The sequence below is a fragment of the Scyliorhinus torazame genome, chromosome 15 (assembly GCF_047496885.1).
Source record: "Scyliorhinus torazame isolate Kashiwa2021f chromosome 15, sScyTor2.1, whole genome shotgun sequence".
Classification (NCBI taxonomy): Eukaryota; Metazoa; Chordata; class Chondrichthyes; order Carcharhiniformes; family Scyliorhinidae; genus Scyliorhinus; species Scyliorhinus torazame.
This window is the reverse complement of record NC_092721.1, coordinates 176,066,232-176,086,416: the sequence shown is the minus strand read 5'-3', so window position 1 is coordinate 176,086,416 and position 20,185 is coordinate 176,066,232. Positions and strand designations below refer to the sequence as shown.

General features: G+C 43.9%; 1 protein-coding gene across 2 annotated transcripts in view; it reads left to right on the top strand.

Annotated features, from left to right (window-relative positions):
• The window catches only part of c2cd3 (C2 domain containing 3 centriole elongation regulator), a 191,107-nt gene that overhangs the window by 45,492 nt on the left and 125,430 nt on the right, over window positions 1-20,185 (top strand). For both annotated transcript variants that reach the window (XM_072477143.1, XM_072477144.1), the window contains 5 exons: window positions 614-795; window positions 5,541-5,750; window positions 8,688-8,803; window positions 10,063-10,181; window positions 16,565-16,699. In XM_072477143.1, the coding sequence (XP_072333244.1) occupies window positions 614-795; window positions 5,541-5,750; window positions 8,688-8,803; window positions 10,063-10,181; window positions 16,565-16,699 (762 nt within the window). The remainder of the gene's footprint in view (window positions 1-613; window positions 796-5,540; window positions 5,751-8,687; window positions 8,804-10,062; window positions 10,182-16,564; window positions 16,700-20,185) is intronic.

Sequence of the window (20,185 nt, the reverse complement as noted above, 5' to 3'; positions counted from 1 at the left end):
TTCTGTGAGATGTTAGATGCATCTCCATATATGCTGCCAGTTGTAAATCAAATGTTTTCAGTTGGTCTCGGAACAAGCTGGCATCAATATTTTGGCTGCTGAGAATGGATTTGGCGTGTAATAACAAACCTAATTGTGGTGTATGTATGGAGATGTTAAGATGTTGATATGCATTATAATTGTGTAATTTTTATTGTGAAATGGAAATAGTGCAGTCATCAAAATTATTAGGAGCCTGGTTCAACGGATATTTTTGATGTGCACTTCATTAATAATTCCAAGAATGTGAGCCATTTTGAGCTCATGCAGCTATCTACAGCACAGTATGACATGCCCTAATGTACTCTACCATTAGCCTAAACTCCTAAACCGAGCATTCCTGTTCTGATTTGTCTGAATATACTGAATAAACTTAATGCCGTATTAAACTATTCGTGAAAATTATCATGTTCCCAGTATTCCCGAAGTATCCCAGTCCGTTTTATGTAAGTTTTGTACACTTGGAATAGCTGACTTTTGATGCCAGGTGATCAATGGGTAAATTACTGCAATCTTGATTCAATCCTTCAAACATCTTAATTTGATTTCTTATCCATTATTTCTTTTTATGCAGAAGTATGAAAGTAGTGGAAGTGAATTTACTAGTGATGATGAAGAGTTGGATATCTCAAAGAAAAAACTGAGACAACAATCCCACCACAAAGCTGATATCCGTAACCAGCAAGGATTGTCCCACCTTGCATCAGATTGCAGTATTATTGACTTGACTCAAAATGAGGCAGTAAAGACTATCGGGTAAGACACTATTTTAAAGAATATGAGCCATTCTGAACCCGCATGCAGTCATCTGTAGCACACTATGTCATGCCCTAATGTACCACTAAGATAAGCCCAAACTCCTAAACTCAGCATTCCTGTTATCTGATTTGTCTGAAATAATTAAACAAAATTAATGTAGTAATAAAACGTTGGTGAAAATCATCATGTTCCCTGTATTCTCTCATTTACAAATTGGGTCAAAATCCTAGAACTCCCTCCCTAATAGCACCTTAGGGACTGCAGTGGTTCAAGAAGGTAGTTCACCATCCCCTTCTCCAGACAATTAGAGATTGGCAATAAATGCTGGTCCAGCCAGCAATGTCCACATCCCATGAATTAATGAACAAGAAAGCAAAATATTTAATGTCAGTGAATATAACATTATGTATGTATCCAGTGTACAGAAACTGGCTAGTTTACTAATAGATCATGGATCATAGAATTTACAGTGCCGAAGGAGGCCATTCAGCCCATCAAGTCTGCACCCGCCTTGGAAAGAGCACCCTACTTAAGCCGACACTTCCACCCCATCCCCGTAATCCAGTAACCCCAGCTAACCTTTTTTTGGACATGAAGGGCAATTTAGCATGGCCAATCCACCTAATCTGCACATCTTTGGACCGTGGGAGGAGACTGGAGCACCCGGTGGAAACCCATGCAGACATGGGGAGAATGTGCAGACTCCGCACAGGCAGTGACCCAAGCCGAGAACCGAATCTGGGACTCTGGAGAAGTGAAGCAACAGTGCTAACCACTGTGCTACCGTGCTGCCCAATAATGTGAAATGTAGTTGCTAGATTCTGGTTTTAATCAATGACCGGAACTGCTTATGCTTAGATGGTTCTGTCAGCACTATGTTTAAAAAGAGTAGGTTCCTTTCTTATGTGATTGCCAACTTATCCTTGACATTTAACCATTCATTATCATATTATTTTAAGATTAAAAATTCAGTAAAATTCATTCTCCTATCCATATTTGCTTAAAAGGGACAGGATAAATAACAAAGAACAAAGAAAAGTACAGCACAGGAACAGGCCCTTCGGCCTTCCAAGCCCGTGCCGACCATGCTGCCCGACTAAACTACAATCTTCTACACTTCCTGGGTCCTTATCCCCCTCTTCCCATCCTATTCATGTATTTGTCAAGATGCTCCTTAAATGTCACTATCGTCCCTGCTTCCACCACCACCTCCGGTAGCGAGTTCCAGGCACCCACTCCCCTCTGTGAAATGAAAAATGAAATGAAAATCGATTATTGTCACAAGTAGGCTTCAAATGAAGTTACTGTGAAAAGCCCCTAGTCGCCACATTCCGGCGCCTGTTCGGGGAGGCTGGTACGAGGCTGTGTAAAAAAAACTTGCCTCGTACATCTACTCTAAACCTTGTCCCTCGCACCTTAAACCTTTACCCCCATAGTAATTGACCCCTCTACCCTGGGGAAAAGCCTCTGACTATCCACTCTGTCTATGCCCCTCATAATTTTGTAGACCTCTATCAGGTCGCCCCTCAACCTCCGTCGTTCCAGTGACAACAAACCGAGTTTATTCAACCGCTCCTCATAGCTAATGCCCTCCATACCAGGCAACATTCTGGTAAATCTCTTCTGCACCCTCTCTAAAGCCTCCACATCCTTCTGGTAGTGTGGCGACCAGAATTGAACACTATATTCCAAGTATGTCCCAACTAAGGTTCTATACAGCTGCAGCATGACTTGCCAATTTTTATACTCAATGCCCGGCCAATGAAGGCAAGCATGCCGTATGCCTTCTTGACTACCTTCTCCACCTGTGTTGCCCCTTTCAGTGACCTGTGGACCTGTACACCTAGATCTCTCTGACTTTCAATACTCTTGAGGGTTCTACCATTCACTGTATATTCCCTACCTGCATTAGACCTTCCAAAATGCATTACCTCACATTTGTCCGGATTAAACTCCATCTGCCATATCTCCGCCCAAGTCACCAAACAATCTAAATCCTGCTGTATCCCCTGACAGTCCTCATCGCTATCCGCAATTCCACCAACCTGTGTGTCATCTGCAAACTTACTAATCAGACCAGTTACATTTTCCTCCAAATCATTTATATATACTACAAACCGCAAAGGTCCCAGCACTGACCCCTGTGGAACACCACTAGTCACAGCCCTCCAATTAGAAAAGCACCCTTCCATTGCTACTCTCTGCCTTCTTTGACCGAGCCAGTTCTGTATCCACCTTGCCTGCTCACCCCTGATCCCGTGTGACTTCACCTTTTGTACTCGTCTACCATGAGGGACCTTGTCAAAGGCCTTACTGAAGTCCATATAGACAACATCCATTGCCCTACCTGCATCAATCATCTTTGTGATCTCTTTGAAAAACTGTATCAAGTTAGTGAGACACAACCTCCCCTTCACAAACCGTGCTGCCTCTCACTAATACGCCCATTTGCTTCCAAATGGGAGTAGATCCTGTCTCGAAGAATTCTCTCCAGTAATTTCCCAACCACTGACGTAAGGCTCACCAGCCTGTAGTTCCCTGGATTATCCTTGCTACCCTTCTTAAACGGAGGAAAATATTTGAAAATTAACGATATAAAAAATGGGTAAAAAGATCAGGAAATGGAATGAGGTAGATTGGTTTCATTGAAAAGCTAGATTTATCACAGACATGCTGCAAGGAAACCTCTAGTGCTGTCATTTTCATACTTATTAGAAATACTTTTGTAGTGGCGTGGGCGAGGGTAGTTCTCTCTGTTTGCAGGGAAGTGTTGGTTCTCTTGAATAACCTTTTATTCTGAGCTCATGCACCAAAATTGTAAGTATCTAATGCCAGCTGATTAGGCTGGCCTAAAAGACTGGCTTCCATGTCAGCAACTAGAGCAGCATCATATTCTACGCAAGGTTATATGTACAACGATTAGTTGCACATTATTGGAGTAGCACTCTGTGTAAGCTAAATCACCAATTATGGCAATGCAAAATACCCCACCTGATTTAGATTTAAAGCAAATACAGATTGAGAGAATTTTTGTAACTGCAATAGTGCTTCTTGGCAAACTTCAGATGTATCAATATTGGTCTTCCTTATATTGGAATTCATATTTATATTGCACGACTTCTGTCATGTCAAATCCCGCAAGGCTGCATACTTAGCCCCCTACTCTACTCCCTGTACACACACAACTGCGTGGCAAAATTTTGTTCCAACTCATCTACAAGGTTGCTTGACGATACGACCATAGTGGGCCGGATCTCGAATAACGACGAGTCAGAATACAAGGGGGGGATGGAGAACCTAGTGGAGTGGTGCAGCGACAACAATCTCTCCCATCAATGCCAGCAAAACTAAAGAGCTGGTCATTGACTTCAGGAAGCAAAGTACTGTACACACCCCTGTCTGCATCAACGGGGCCGAGGTGGAGATGGTTAGCAGTTTCAAATTCTTAGGGGTGCACATCTCCAAAAATCTGTCATGGTCCACCCACGTCGACGCTACCACCAAGAAAGCACAACAGCGCCTATACTTCCTCAGGAAACTAAGGAAATTCGGCATGTCCATGTTAACCCTTACCAACTTTTACAGATGCACCATAGAAAGCATCCTATCTGGCTGCATCACAGCCTGGTATGGCAACTGCTCAGCCCAGAACCGTAAGAAACTTCAGAGAGTCGTGAACACCGCCCAGTCCATCACACGAACCTGCCCCCCAGGTGTAGATGTCCATCTGCACTTCACTCTGCTGGGGGAAAGCGGGCAGCATAATCAAAGACTCCTGTCACCCGGCTTACTCACTCTTCCAACTTCTTCCATTGGGCAGGAGATACAGAAGTCTGAGAACATGCATGAACAGACTCAAAAATAGCTTCTTCCCCGCTGTTACCAGACTCCTAAATGACCCTCTTATGGACTGACCTCATTCACACTATACCCTGTATGCTTCATCTGATGCCGGTGCTTATGTAGTTACATTGTATACCTTGTGTTGCCCTATTATGTATTTTCTTTTATTCCCTTTTCTTCTCATGTACTTAATGATCTGTTGAGCTGCTTGCAGAAATATACTTTTCACTGTACCTCGGTACACGTGACAATAAACAAATCCAATCCAATCATATCAGTCAGGTTATGGAAACCTGATTAGTACTATAGCTTCTCAGCATTTCTAATTTTACATGTTTTAATGCTAGATGTTGAATTGTTATGGAAACTATCAGCGAGCTGACATATTATCTAAAACCGAATTTAAAATCCCCCCCCCCCCCCCCCCCCCCACCCAAAGAACAAAACAACATATTGCTGCTTTTTCATCCTCCTCAGAAGATGGTGAATTGAGCTGACTTGAATTGAAAATGCACTGAGAATGCTCGGGTAGGTTTGCTAGGTGCACAGAACGTCTTCTCTTGTCTAAAGCAATTACTATGTAACCCATTGGAACTGCACCGACTGGTCAATCTTCATCTGCAAGCCAGTGTTTATTTTGTGTCCGTTAGTGCTGGGAATACTGGCTTTCCCATTCCTTCCTGGGTTTTATTGTACACTCATGGCCACCTCAGTTGAAACTAGTTATCTCACACACAAGGGATTGTACCTGGTAACCTCTTGAATAATATGTCTCAGAATTACATCATGCATTTTATCCCTTGAGCCCACTAGTGCAATCTGCTCTTTGTAGAGATAAGAGTGGCTTCGCTTTTATGAGTTGCACGTGTTTTATAGTTTTTCATGTTTCTTATCTACAGCTCCTACCCTGTGCTAGAAGGTCCTCCACTAGCTGAACAGGAGATGCAAGCTATCGAATTGAGTGTTGATAGACTAACCCTGCTGGGTCGCATTTATCTGGCCCGAGTTATCATTGAAACATTAAAACTTCCTCCAGATAGCGCACAAACAACCCCAAAACAAAAAGGCAGTCGTGGAAAGCCACCTCGACCTGTTCCAGGAAGAAAATGGTAATTTCTGAAATGTCACAGCATGTGCAATTATTAAGTTTGCCTCTGAAATGAAATATATATATACTTGTGGCTAGCTAGAATGTTGTCCTTTTAGTATCAGATTGGCTCATTTGCTAGCACTTTTGCCTCAGAATCAACAGGTGTGGGTTCAAACCTCACTTCAGTATATATTGTTGTTTTGGTGTATAACTAAGTAAACACTTAGTTACAGTTGCAGTTTGTAGTGCGTGGACGTTCGTGTGAAGGATGTGTTGCCAATCAAACAGACTGCTTTGTTCTGCAGAATGTTGAACTTTTAGAGTGTTGTTGCAGCTGCACTCTTCCGACAAATAGAACATAGAAAAATACAGCACAGAACAGGCCCTTCGGCCCATGTAGGGGATTCCTGACTTGTGTCTCACAGGTAATGGCGAAGCTTTAGAGAGTCGAGAGGTAAGCCATGCAGTACAGAATGTTCAGGCTCTGATCTGGTCCAGTAGACGCTGTATCTTTGTAGCTGGTTTAGTTAAGTTTCTGGTCAGTTATTGGGGGATTATGTAACGGTCATGCTAATGTATGTCATGGGGAGACTTTTTCAAAGCTCTCTCTTGTTGGAGAGCGTCATTGTTTGTTTTTTGTCCAGCAACCTGACAACCATTTTCTAAGTTTCTATATAGATGCAAATTCTTTCTTTCCCATCTGAGAATAAATTGGTCTTGTGTACCCCGCCGATGCTGTATAAATGATTTAGATTCTTGCCTGACACAACTGAATTTTGTGTTTGTGTCTTATTAACATTTATGGATTGTTTTATCAGTCTCACTTGTGTTGTATGCTGGAGGGCTGAAGCAATGGCTGGGAATCTACTTGCGTTTTCCAAGTGAATGATTCTTTTCGCTGGTTATAAAAAGCTGCATGCCTGCATCAAGAAATTTCACATTGAAATGACTTGCTCACAAAGTCTCCCGTTTTAAGACTGAGATGAGAAGTAATCTCTTCTCTAAGGGTGGTTAGTGTTTGGAATTCCCTTCCCCAGCAAGCAATGGAGGCTGGATAATTGATTAGTCAAGGCTGAGTTACAGGCTTTTGGTTGACATCTGAGTTGAGGGTTATGGCAGAGGCATGCAAGAAAGTGGAGTTAATGCAATATTCAGATCAGCCATTATCTAATTGAATGGCAGAGCAGGCAACTCCTACTGCTTGTTGTTATGGATAACATGATCGCATAGGGAAAGATGAGAAAATGTAATGCAATTATTTTTCTTTAGCGATTATGTATCTTTTGGAGTGGACAAATTAACTGTAGTCTTCCCTGGTAAAATGTTTCTTCTGAAATACAAGCATTATCATTAATGGCTGGGATCACTCTTGATAGTTAAGTTAGTTCAGCCAATTATGGGAACATGACTCAATGACAAAAATGTATATCACATTTAACATAAAATGTCCCAAAGCACTTTATCGGAACATTATAAAACAAAATTTGACACCAAGTCACATAAGGAGATGGTCAGATAATCAAAATCTTTGGTCAAAGAGCGATGTTTTAGAAACTGTCTTAAGGGGGAAGGCACAAGGTAGAATGGCAAATAGATGAGGGGAGGATATCACAAACCTTGGTCATGCATCGAATCGTGAATGCACAAGACGCCCGACTTCAAGTACAGGGCTGGTTGCTAACAGAAGAGTGGCAAATGGAACTCATCCATGAAAAGAGTAAGGTAATGCATTTTGGAGGACTAACAAAGCAGGGGAATAGATCTAATGAATGGACAGACCCAAGAAAGTGCAGCAGATCAAAGGGACCTTGGTGCGCAGATTCACAGATCTCTCGACAGCAGGACAATAAGGTGGTTAAGAAGGACTATAGGATCCTTGCCTTTATTAAACATGTGTTGAATATAAGAGCAGTGCGATTATGCTGGAACTGTATAAAAGGCTGGTTAGCCCCAGCTGAAGTACAGTGTATAGTTCTGGTCACCACACTAGAGAAAGAATGATTGTACTGGAAAGGGTGCAGAGGAGACTCATCAGGATATTTCCTGGGCTGGATCATTTCAGCTATCGAGAGACTGGATAGGCGAGGGTTGTTTGCGTGGAGCAGAGAAGGCTGGCGGGGGGGGGGGGGATATTTGATTGAAGTATTTAAATTATGAGGGACATAGGGTGGTTAGGACAGTACTTTTCCCCTTAGTGGGGGGGGGGTCAATGACCAGGGGGCATAGATTTATGGTAACAGGCAAGAGGTTTAGAGGAGATAGAACATAGATGTGAGGAAAAACTTTTTCACTCAGAAGGTGGTTAGAATCTGGAACTCTGCCTGAAAGAAGTATTTAGCTGAGCACTTGAAATGCCGTTGCACACAAGGCTATGGGCCAAGTGCTAGAAATTGGATTAGAATAGTTAGGCACTTGATGGTCAGCGTGGTCACGATGGGCCTCTTTTGCTGTAAAAATTCTATGACTGTCTTGGAAGGCTGTAGGGCCGAAGGAGATCACAGAGATAGTAGAGTAGTGAGGCCATGGAGGGATTTGAAAACCACTGAGAATTTTAAAATTAAGCTATTGCTTGACCAGGAGCCAATGTAGGTCAACAAACACGAGTGATAGGAGAATAGGACTTGCTGCGTGTTAAAATACTGCAACAGTTTTGGATGACCTCGAGTCTACGAGGGTAGAATGTGGGAGACCAGCCAGAGATGATCAGAATGGTGGGGTCTAGAGGTAAGAAAGGCAAGTGTAAGGGTTTCAGCAGTAAATCCGCAGAAATTAATGTATTTCATATTTTGGAAGCCACTTTTATGTCTTTTGTTACGTTTAGTTTCTGGTGAATGGTGACTCCCAAGTATGTTACTGGGAGATTCACTATTGATAATGCCAATTTATTGACTTCATTTGAAGAAAAGAAAACTTGTGAAGAATTCGATTTCAATTTGTTTCTTTTTACTGCCCTCAGCACTTACTTTGTTGAGTATCACTTTCCAGTGGCCACACCTTCAAGAGGTGCAGCTAGAGGTGTATCAATGACCTCTGAAATTACAAGGGTAGCCTCCAGCAAAGTTACAAGCGAAGGTAAGGAATGGACAAAAATTTTGGTGTTGCATTTAATTTTAAATGTTTTTTCTTTATTTGTTTATGAGATGTGGGTGTCGCAGGCTGTGCCAGCATTTATTGCCCATCCCTAATTGCCCTTGAGGGGCAGTTAAGAGTCAACCACATTGCTGGTTGGAGTCACATGTCGACCAGACCAGGTAAAAACTGCAGCTTTCCGTCCCTAAAGGACATTAGTGCACCAGATGGGTTTTTACAACAATCGACAATGGTTTCATGGTCATCCATCAGACTTTTAATTCCAGATTTTCATTGAATTCAATTTCACCATCTGCAGTGGCGGGATTTGAACCTGGGTTCCCAGAGCATTACTCTGGGTCTATGGTTTACTGGTCCAGTGACAATACCACTACGGCACCACCTCCCCCGCTAAGGAGTGTGTAACAACTCACCTGGCGAATCAACTAGCCCTGAAAATGGATGGCGCTGGAGCGTTGGGCCAATACTCAGCCGTTGCTGGCAATGACCCACCTGACCCGTCTTGAAACTCAAACCAAGAAATCTAATACGTGCGCGAGTCAAAGGGTGTCACAAATTAAAAATGTGTGCGATTAACATTGTTACCAGAATGGGATTTTGTCTTCAGGTAATTTTTGTGGTTTCACCTATGTCAACTGAAGGCAGTGGTAGCGAATGATGGGCAGGAGATTATTCTGGCATCCTTCCTTACAAGAAAATATAAGCAACGATTGCTGCCGAGATTCCAGTTTGCTTTGTTATCTTGATGTAGACGGAGGTCACATTTCCCACCTTGCTGGTTAGGGAATATTATGAGACTTGGAGAAACCTAAACTGTTGAAAGAGTCATTTTGTTAAAAAATCCATCGAAAAACATGATACGTCGATGGTAAATGTCACATTATATGGCTACTGCAGCCCTATTTTGTTGATTTTAAGTGAAGTTTAATTTATCCACATTTCTTTCTGAATTCAGGCTCTTGAAAGAGCACCTTCAGAGTAATGAGCTGAACTATAAAGGTGCACTTCCTGAACTTATTGGAAGAAAAGAAGTAGTACAGTAGATCTCCCAACATTTTGCTCTTGTGAGCTTCGTGCTGGGTAGAACCAAGGAATTCGCCAAGAAGAAAAATATTGCTAAGATTGTCCTGAGCTAGGTAATAGTGGCAGGAGATAACAGTAGCGTTTTAAAGGGGTAATGGTTCAATATTAGGGATTCAAATTACTTTAAAATTAAAATAATTGTTTTGTATTTTCTACAGCTGTTAAGTTCCAGCAGCGTTTTGTTTTTCCTATCTGTTTTAACGGTTTAATGATAGAGCGATGGTGGAACTCCGATCTTCTGTTCAAAATTTACTCCAGGAAGAGTACACAAAAAAAGGTTAGAGTTTAACTACACTTCAAAGGATCTGATAATGTAAACATTTACTTTTTGACCTGGTATTTCCTTAAAATTTTTATTAACTTTTTTTTTTTAGGCCAAACTAATTTGAAATTTATCCCATAATCAATTATGATAAGATTAAGTGAAACTACCAACACTATTATAACGGGGTCCTTCGGTGACGGGGATGTGCTGAATAGGTGCACATCAGGTGGCTCTCCTCCAGAACACAGTTTTTAAAAAAGAGGCACTTTTGGCCGAATTTAGCTCGAAAATTCGGACTCATTCAACTCCTAAACCAAAAATAGGTGAGGAAGAGCAATATGCAGCAAGCAGTAGCTCAAGAGGCTGCAGGGAAGTCAGAAGCGGTGGAAAAGGGCAGGAGTAGCGAGCAAGCAAGTCGGCGGACCCACGAGGTGAGGGATCCCCGGCTACCCCTGAGAGAGGACGACCAATGTCCCCTAACTGGGGAGGGATGGAAGACATTCCTAACCAAGGAGCTGACAGCAATGAAAGAAGAGATCAAGTGGCACTCAAGGTGGTGGTGGCAGTGGCGCTGGAAAAGCGCCAACTGACCAGAGCGACAGGATTGTCGCCCTGGAAGCAGAGATAAAAAGGTTGGTGGTGACCCAAAGGGGAAGGGGAAGGTCGAGGACCAAGAAAACCGGTCCAGGCCTGCTGGAAGGGATAGAGGGCAGAGACCCGACTGACTACGTGGCCCAGATGCTGTACAACTTGGTTGGAAGGGACAACTTTCCAAAACCACCGGCGATCGACAAGGCCCACAGGTCACTCCGACCGAAAACCAGGCAACAGCCAACGGCAATAATCGCCATGTTGCACAGGATTGGGAAAAGATCCTGCGTTGGTCTTGGAAGACCAAAGCGAGCAGTTGGGAAGGACACAAAGTAAGGGTATAGCCGGATTTTTGGGTGGACCTAGCAAAGAGCAGGGCCCCGTTTAACCTCGCGAAGTTGGCCCTTTGCAAGAACAATGTAAAATTCCTTATGTTAGTCCCAGCCAGGCTCTGGGTGACATTGCAAATAAAGAACACTATTTCACACCCCGGCAGATGTGGCTGAGTTTGTATGTGCGAGAGGCCTGGACAAACGGCAAACAATGCAGTGGTGAGGAAGATGCAGGGAGAAAATAAGTGATGGACATGGACAATTTTGCATGGAGTGGCACTGCCTAGCTATGAGTAGGAGCACAAGCTCCTCGGAAGGAAGGGGTGAGGGCAGCAGAGCGCTGGTGAGGGAGAGACCGAGGACAGCAACGGATCAGGCTTAGGAGAGAGAAAGATCAGCTCCGGGAGGGGGACCACCACACTAGCAGGGAAAGCTACTGCTAGGAAGCTTCAAAGAGAGGGGTGCCGGGGTGCATGGGAGGGAGTGCCTGGCCGGGGCAAAGACCGGGATGGGGGATATGGTAGGGGGGTAAATAGGAAGGGAAGGTCACCTGGGGGGCGGGGTCAGGGAAAACAGAAAGGGGGATAAAGGGGAGAATCGGGACAAAGGGGGCGAACATAATAAGGAAAGGTTCTAGACTAGCTTCAGTAGGTCAGGTTTAGGTTGATGAAACAAGATGGCACATAAGCAGCCACTTTGGAGGGTTTCGAAACAAAAAGCAAACCTTGAGCACAGGGGCTTACCCATGTGGCATGCACACAGTCGCCGGCCATGTTGTATGCCCCTGGACACAGTGGTCCAGCCTCATGGTGAGTACGGTGACAGCGGCCATTTTGGATGGCTCCCTAACGAAGGGAAACCCCGGAGTGTAGGGGCCGGGTAAGTATGGTTGATCCTGCAGGAAGGAGGGGGGGGGAGAGACCGAAACCCCCCGCGAAGATAGCCACCTGGAATTTTACGGGACTCAACAGCCCAGTGAAAACATCCAGAGTCTTCGCCCACCTAAACGACATGAAAGCCGACATAGTCTTCCTGCAAGAGATGCACCTTAGAAAGAAGGACTGACAGCGGGTAAGGAAGGGCTGGATGTGAGAGATCTACCTTTTCTTCTACGGGACAAGGGGGGTAGTCATTCTGCGAAGCAAGAGGACTGTGTTCACGGCGACAAAGACGGTTACAAACCAAGGGGGACGGTGAGGTTAGCGGTGCCCTAGATGAGGCACCAGTAGTCCTGGTGAAGGTGTATGCACCCAACTGGGGCGACACAGAGTTTGTTAAAAAGAACATAGCGGAAATCCCCGACATAGATACACACTGACTGATCATGAGGGGGGGGGGACTTAACTGTGTACAGGACCCACTGACGGACAGATCATGGAGCAGATGGGGGCACTGGACCCATGGCGGTTCCTGCACCCAGGTGAGAGAGAATTCTCGTTCTTCTCACCAGTACATAAGGTATACACTTCTTTGTAGTGGGGAAATTGGTGCTTCCAGAAATAATCAGTGTGGAATACTCCGTGATCGTAATCTCCGACCACGCTCCACATTACATGGATATGAGGTTATAGACGAGCCACGCCCAATGCCCCTCCTGGAAGTTGGACACGACTTTCTTGGCAGACAAGGTCTTCTGCCAGAAAACATCACCGGCTGTAGGCGAGTTACTAACGACTGGAACGGGAAAGTCTCACGTTCCACGTTCTGGGAGGCACTGATGCTGATGATTATGGGAGAGATTATAAGCCTACAAGGCACATAGGCATAGGGAAGAGAGGACAGCTAGGCAACAACTGATTGACTCCATCCTGGAGGCCGGTAGGAGATACTCCGAGGCCCCAACCGTAGAACTGCTGGCGGAGAGGAAAAAGCTACAAATGGACTTTAACCTGCTATCCACCAGGAAGACAGCGAACCAACTCCGCCAGGCACGAGGGACCATTTATGACCACTGAGAGAAGGCTAGCCGCCTGCTGGCTCACCAGCTGAGAAAGCGTGCAGCCACAAGGGAAATAGCGCAGGTGAAGGACAGCAGAGGCAGACTGGTAACAAAACCAAAAACGGTCAACGAAGTGTTCGAGGCCTTCTACCGGGGACTGTACAACTCCGAACTCCCCAACGGGGACTCTGAGATGAAACAATTCCTCGATGGACTGGGCAGGTCAGTTGTGTGGGACGACAGACGGGGGGGAACTGGAAACACCAATGGAACTGGGAGAGGTCATGGAGAGCATCAACTCCATGCAGGAAAGGCAGGCTAAAGAAAAAGGAGTGGGGTAGCACTGAAAATAAGGGATGAGATCAGTACTTGAGAGAGGATCTTTGATCAGAAGAACAACATCCTCTCACTGATGTACTAGTGTCACCCTTGTTATCAAGGGGCAGCAAAGATTGATAGGATTTGTTTAGACACCACCAAACGGGAGTGATGATGTAAAGCATGGTATAAATCGGGAAAGAGGTACATGTAACAAGGGTAATACGGTTATCACGGTGACTTTAATCTACATATACACTGGGTGACTTTAATGAGTATTAATGCTGTGGAGGATCATTCCTGGAACATGTCCGTGCTGGTTTCCTAGAGAGCAGTTTTTTGAGGAATCATCTGGGGAATATGCTATTTTCGATTTAGTATACAAAGTAAAGACTAATTGTAAAATAACCTTTAGGGAAGAGTGACCATAATATGCTAAGAATGTTTCATTAAGTTTGAAAACTACGTAGTTCGACCTAAAACTAGGATCTTAAACCTAAATAAAGGAAACTATAAAGATATGAGAGGCTTGTTAGCTGTGAAGGATTAAGAAATTATATCAAAAGGTATTATGGTAGCAGGCAATGGCTTGTACTTAAAGAATTAGTACATGGTTTACAACAAATATACATTCCTTTAAGACACAAAGGTCTTGTGGAGTCAAATGTGGCTAACAAAAAGGAAGGTAAAGATTGTATTAGATCAAAGGAAGAGACTCATAAAGTTGTCAAAAAGTAGCAAACCTCTGGGTTGGAAACAATTTCAAATTCAGCAAAGAAGAACCAAGAAACTGGCAAAGGGGGAATAGAATATACATTTAAACTTACTAAGAAACAAAAATGGACTGAAGGCTTCTATAACTATGTATAAATGAATGTAGGTCGATTACAGGCAGAGACAGGAGAATTTATAATGGGAAGAGGGGAGAAGTTAAATAATTGCTTTGTGTATGTCTTCACAGAGGAAGTTACTTAAAACCTCCCAGAAATAATAGAACATCAAGGGACTCATGGGAATGAGTAACTGAAAAAAATGAGTATTAGTTAAAAAGAAGTAATGCTGGTGAAATTAGTGGGACTGAAAATTGTTAAATTCCAGGACCCTGATCCACATCCCAGAGTGTTGAAAGAGATGGCTGGAGAGATGTAGATGCGTTTTGAAATGTTGCAAATGTAACCCCACTGTTTAAGAAGGGAGAAGAGAACAGGGAAATAGGAAAGAAAGAAGAGAACAGGGAACTACAGACCTGTTAGCCTGACGTTACGAGTTGGGGAAGTACTAAAATCTATTATAAAAGGTGTGATAACTGGGCACTTAAAAAATAACGATGATTGGGCAGAGTCACAATTGATTTACCAAAAGGGAAATCATGTTTGACAAGCATGTTGGAGATTTTTGAGGATGTTGCTGGCAGAATAGATAAAGGGGAACCAGTGGGTTTATTTATTTGGATTTTCAGAAGGTTTTTAATATGGTCCCACACACTGGGCTAGTAAACAAAATTGGAACACATTGAATAGGGGATAATATACTATAGGGGATAATATACTGTCATGGTTTGGTTAATGGACAGAGAACATAGAGTAGGAATAAATGGGTAATTGTCTGGTTGGCAGGCTGTGACTGGTGGGGTACTGCAAGGAACAATACTTGGGCCCCAGCTGATCAGAATCTTTATCAATGATTTGAAAATGGGGACCAAATGTCATAGTCCCAAGTTTGCGGATGACACAAAACTAGATGGAAATGTGTGCTAAGGATGGTGCAAAAAGGCATCAAAGAGATTTTGATGGGTTTAGTGATGGGCAAGAACATGGCAGATGGAATACAATGTAAGGTTACCCACTTGGGTAGGAGGAATGAAAGTGTATCGTGTTTCGTAAATAGTGAGAGATTGAGAAATGTTGTGTCCAAAGAGGTGCCCTTATTCATAAGTCACTGAAGGCTAGCATGCAGATGCAGCAAGCAATTAGGAAGACAAATGGCATGTTGACCTTGTATGTTTGTATTTGAATACAGCAGTAAAGATGTTTGTTATGTTTTCAGTCCTGGTACCTTTCAAGATCAATCAGTACACCTGTAGTAACATGAGGTGATTAACATTGCAACTATCCTTAATGGCTTCAACAGTCGAACTGACAAGGAAAACATGTTTTTCTTTAGTTTCATAGAACCTTGGTTAGACCACACCTGGAGTATTGCATGCAGTTTTGGTCCTCTTACCTAAACAAGGGTGTACTTACCATAGAGAAATGCAACAGAGGTTCACCAGACAAACTCTTGAGGTGACGGAACTGTCCTTTGAAGAGAGATAGGAGACTGGGCCTATGTTCTTGAATTTAGAAAAATGAATAGTGATCTAATTGAAACTTACAAATTTCTTAAGAAGCTGGACTGGGTCAGTGTAGGAAGGATGTTTCCACTCCGTCTAAAACCAGGGTTCACCGACTCAGAATAAGAGGCAAGCCTTTAGGACTGAGGTGAGGAGGAATTTCTTCACTCCGAGGATAGTGAATCTTTGGAATTCTCTACCCCAGAGAGCTGTGGAAGCTCAGTCATCGAATGTGTTCAAGACAGCGATTGATAGGTTTTTAGATACTAACAATCTCAGGAGTTATGAGGATAGGGTGGCAAAATGGCATTCATGAGGTAGATGATCAACCACAATCTGGTTCAATGGTGGAGCAGGCTCAAGGGGCTGAATGACCTTCTCGTGCTCCCATGTTCGTACAATTGGTATGGATAGTTTGGACTGTCATTTCAGCCAAAATTGTGATTAAACCCCTGCTTTGGAGAAGTTATTTTATCCAATGAATATAATGTAATACAGTATTGATGAGTTTGTTCTCTGATCACCTGTTAACTTATAGTAATGTTCATGCTAATATCAAGAGAATGGGTTCCAAATTGTTGTCAGATCTCTGGCGTGAAACCAGGAACTGACCACAAGGAGGCATCTGTGAGAAGATTAGGAACCAGATTCTTTCCGATCTCTTTACCCCCCCCCCCCCCCCCCACCCCCCACCCCCCTGAATACTGAGTAAATTATTTGATGTGTACAACATTATAAAAAGATAGATCTTTAAAATGAACAAATAGCACATTGTGCTTTATTGCAGCAAGAGGCATTTTATGATGCGAATAGATAATCTTTTGTGAAATGATTTCTTCAAGCTGTTCTAACCTAATTATGTTTTTCCTTTTCTTTGCTGAAGCCTATTTTGATCGGCACAGCCAGTCTTGCACTTCGATCTATCATTCAATCGGATTTATTAAATATAACCAGTGAATTGCCTGTGGAAATGGTGTGTGACAATAAAGAGAAGCAGAAACAGATCGGTCCTTTAAAGGTAAACATTCCAAATAAAGATAAAACAATTTGCACAGTGGCTGGAGAGGGAAAGTTGAAAGCTGAAACACTAATCACCTGCTTTCTTGGTCGATGAATAGTACATAACAGAAAGTTGAGAGAGAAAACATTTTTAAAAGGCCAAAATAAATAATGAATATAGTTTGTGATGTTCGGCAATGCAAGGCACTTTATGGAAAATTTCAGTAAGTACAAAACCACATTCATTGCATTAACTGTTAAATAACCAATATTAAATTAGACAATAGAAAGAACGTTTTTCAGGAAGAACAGTTTGCGAATTTTCCCAGTGACACATCAAGTTAATGCAGTGTACACCCATGCTGCACAGGGCAGGGAGGCCTCGGGTTCATGTCCAGTCTGGACTGTTAACTGATCTCTGTTGATTGCATTGGGAATACAAAAATTAGCCATTGTGCCTCTAATACGGAGGGACAAACCAGCCAGGTTCCCGTTCCTGATTCAGCAGGACTGCCTGTTTGGAATGCATGATTGTGGACAAATTATTTTCACTACGGAGAACATGTCCATCATGGCCATGTGGATGAATGTGGAAATTCTAATTTCCGCCCCCAACATTGGACTTACTATTTTCGCGTGCAGGGGTTTGCACAGACATGGTTCACAGAGGCTGCTGACCATTTAAATCGTCAAATCCGGTTTTGCCATTCTGTAGTATGGAACTCGATGTGTACAGATCAGGCCAAATTCTGACCCCTACTGACCATTGCACCCAGGTGTAAGGAAGAACCTAGTGCTTTTGAAGGGCGCATTGAAGGAGCATAGAAGATGGGCATGGCACCCCCTCACATACGCACTGTAGAAGCCAGGAAGAGGGCGAGAGAGGGGGAAACCAGGTTCCATCCTGTGGAGACTGTGTACAGACCTAGGACAGCCTATGTCAATTTGACAGAAAACCAGTGCTAAAGGAGGATTTGGCATGACATTAGGTTGTGACAGATGGTCCACCAGCAACTGCAGTTACAATCCATGTCATGCCCTGCCAGTGGCTGTGAGGTTAACTGTCGCACTAAATTTCCATTGCTCTGTCACTTTCCAGGGCTCGTCAGGAGACCTGGTTGTATATCGTAGTTGGCAACGCACAACTACATTAACGTAGTGACTAATGCCCTGCTTGTTTATGTGAGTGAACATATTAGTTTCCCTATAGGTTTAGCGTCTCAGACGCAGAGCCTTTGTCCAAGTTGCAGGCTTCTCAGGTACAGGATGTAATAGATTGCACTCATGTTGAAATAAAGGCCTCACCTCCACATGTGGACACCTTTTGTCAACTGGAAGTCCTTTCACTCGATCAATTTCCATGTGATTTGTAATGACAATAAAATCTTTCTTCAAGTGTGTGCATGATTCCTGCTGCTACAACTCCTTCGCTCTGTGGAGTTCCCAACTCGCCCATCTATTTCAGTCACCAACACAAATCTGCGGTATGCTCCTCAGGGGCAAAGGTTACCCAAAAAGAACGTGGCTGATAACCCTCTTTCGAAACCAAAATCTAAAATCCAATTACAGCCTCACGCAGAATACCATTGAGCAGGTCATTGACATTTTAAAGAAAAGATTCAGGTGCCTCAATTATTCAGGTGAAGCTCCGCAGTATACCCCAGGAAGGGTTTTAAGAATAGTTTGTATGCTGTATACTGCACAACATTACAGTGCAGAGAGACCTCTAAATTGTTGATGACAAGGCCATGGCAGGGCTGTTACCTCAGAGGAGGAGGAGGACACCTCTGTATGTTCTGCTGATTCCGAAATGGATGTGGATGATGAGCCCGCCAGTGGCAGAGAAGCAGAGTCATGAGCATGTAGCCAGCGCTCTCACTGCAGGTGGGGTGCGTTGCCAGATGGGCCCTTGTTCAAAATAGATTTTCATGAAGGCCACCTATGTAATACCTGCCATCAGCCAGTCCCTGGCTTCCACATAAAGATTCTCGCCGTGTTGTGTGGCACTACCACCGTGCTAAATGGGATAGACTTTGATCAGATCTACCAACTCAAGACTGGCCATCCATGACGTGCAGAATTGTATTCAACCACACTCTGCAACCTCGTGAGCTGGTATTCCCCACTCTACCACTATGAAGAGTGCAGAAGTGAATGCCAGGAGCAACATCAGCCATGCCCAAAAATGAGGTGTCAGCCTAGTGAAGCTACAACACAGGACTACTTGTACATCAAGCAGCAAGTAATAGAGCTAAACGATTCCACAACAAACACATCAGATCTAAGCTCTGCAGTCCTGCCACATCCAGCCGTGAATGGTGGGGGACAATTAAACAACTCACTGGGGGAGGAGGCTTCACAAATATCCCCATCCTCAGTGATGGAGGAGCCCAGCACTTGTGTGCAAAGGACAATGCTGAGGCATTCGCAACAATCTTCAGCCAGCAGTGCCAAGTGGATGATCCATAGATTATCATAGAATTTACAGTGCAGAAGGAGGCCACTCGGCCCATCGAGTCTGCACCGGCTCTTGGAAAGAGCACCCTACCCAAGGTCAACACCTCCACCCTATCCCCATAACCCAATAACCCCACCCAACACTACGGGCAATTTTGGACACTAAGGGCAATTTATCATGGCCAATCCACCTAACCTGCACATCTTTGGACTGTGGGAGGAAACCGGAGCACCCGGAGGAAACCCACGCACACATGGGGAGGATGTGCAGACTCCGCACAGACAGTGATCTAAGCCGGAATCGAACCTGGGACCCTGGAGCTGTGAAGCAATTGTGCTATCCACAATGCTACCGTGTTGCCCTCCGTTTCCTCCGAGGTCCCCAACGTGAGATCTCATTAGAAGAATGAGAGGGGATCTCATAGAAACATATAAAATCCTGATGGGACTGGACAGGCTCGATGCGGGAAGAATGTTCCCGAGGTTGGGGACTTCCAGAACTAGGGATCACAACCTAAGAATAAGAGATAAGCCATTCAGTACTGAGATGAGGAAGAACCTCTTTGTGAACTTGTGGAATTCTCTACCACAGAAGGCTGATGGGCCCAGTTCGTTGGATATATTCAAGAGGGAGCTGGACGTAGGCCTTGCAGCTGAAGGTACCAAGGGGTATGGAGAGAAAGCAGGAGTGAGATACTGAATTTGCATGATAAGCCATGATATTGAATGGTGGTGCAGGCTCGAAGGGTTGAATGGCCTATTCCTGCACCTGTTTCTATGTTTCTATCACAGATGTCCGTCTTCAGCCAATACGGTTCACTCCATGTGATATCAAGGAAAGGCTGAAGGCACTGGATACTGCAAAGGCTGTGTGCCCTGACAATATTCCGGCAATAGTACTGAATACTTGTGCTCCAGAACTTGCCACACCCCTAGCCAAGCTGTTCCAGTACAGCTACAACACAGGCATCTACACGGCATTGTGGAAAATTGCTCAGGTATGTCCTGTACACAAGAAACAGGACAAATCCAACCCAGCCAAATATCG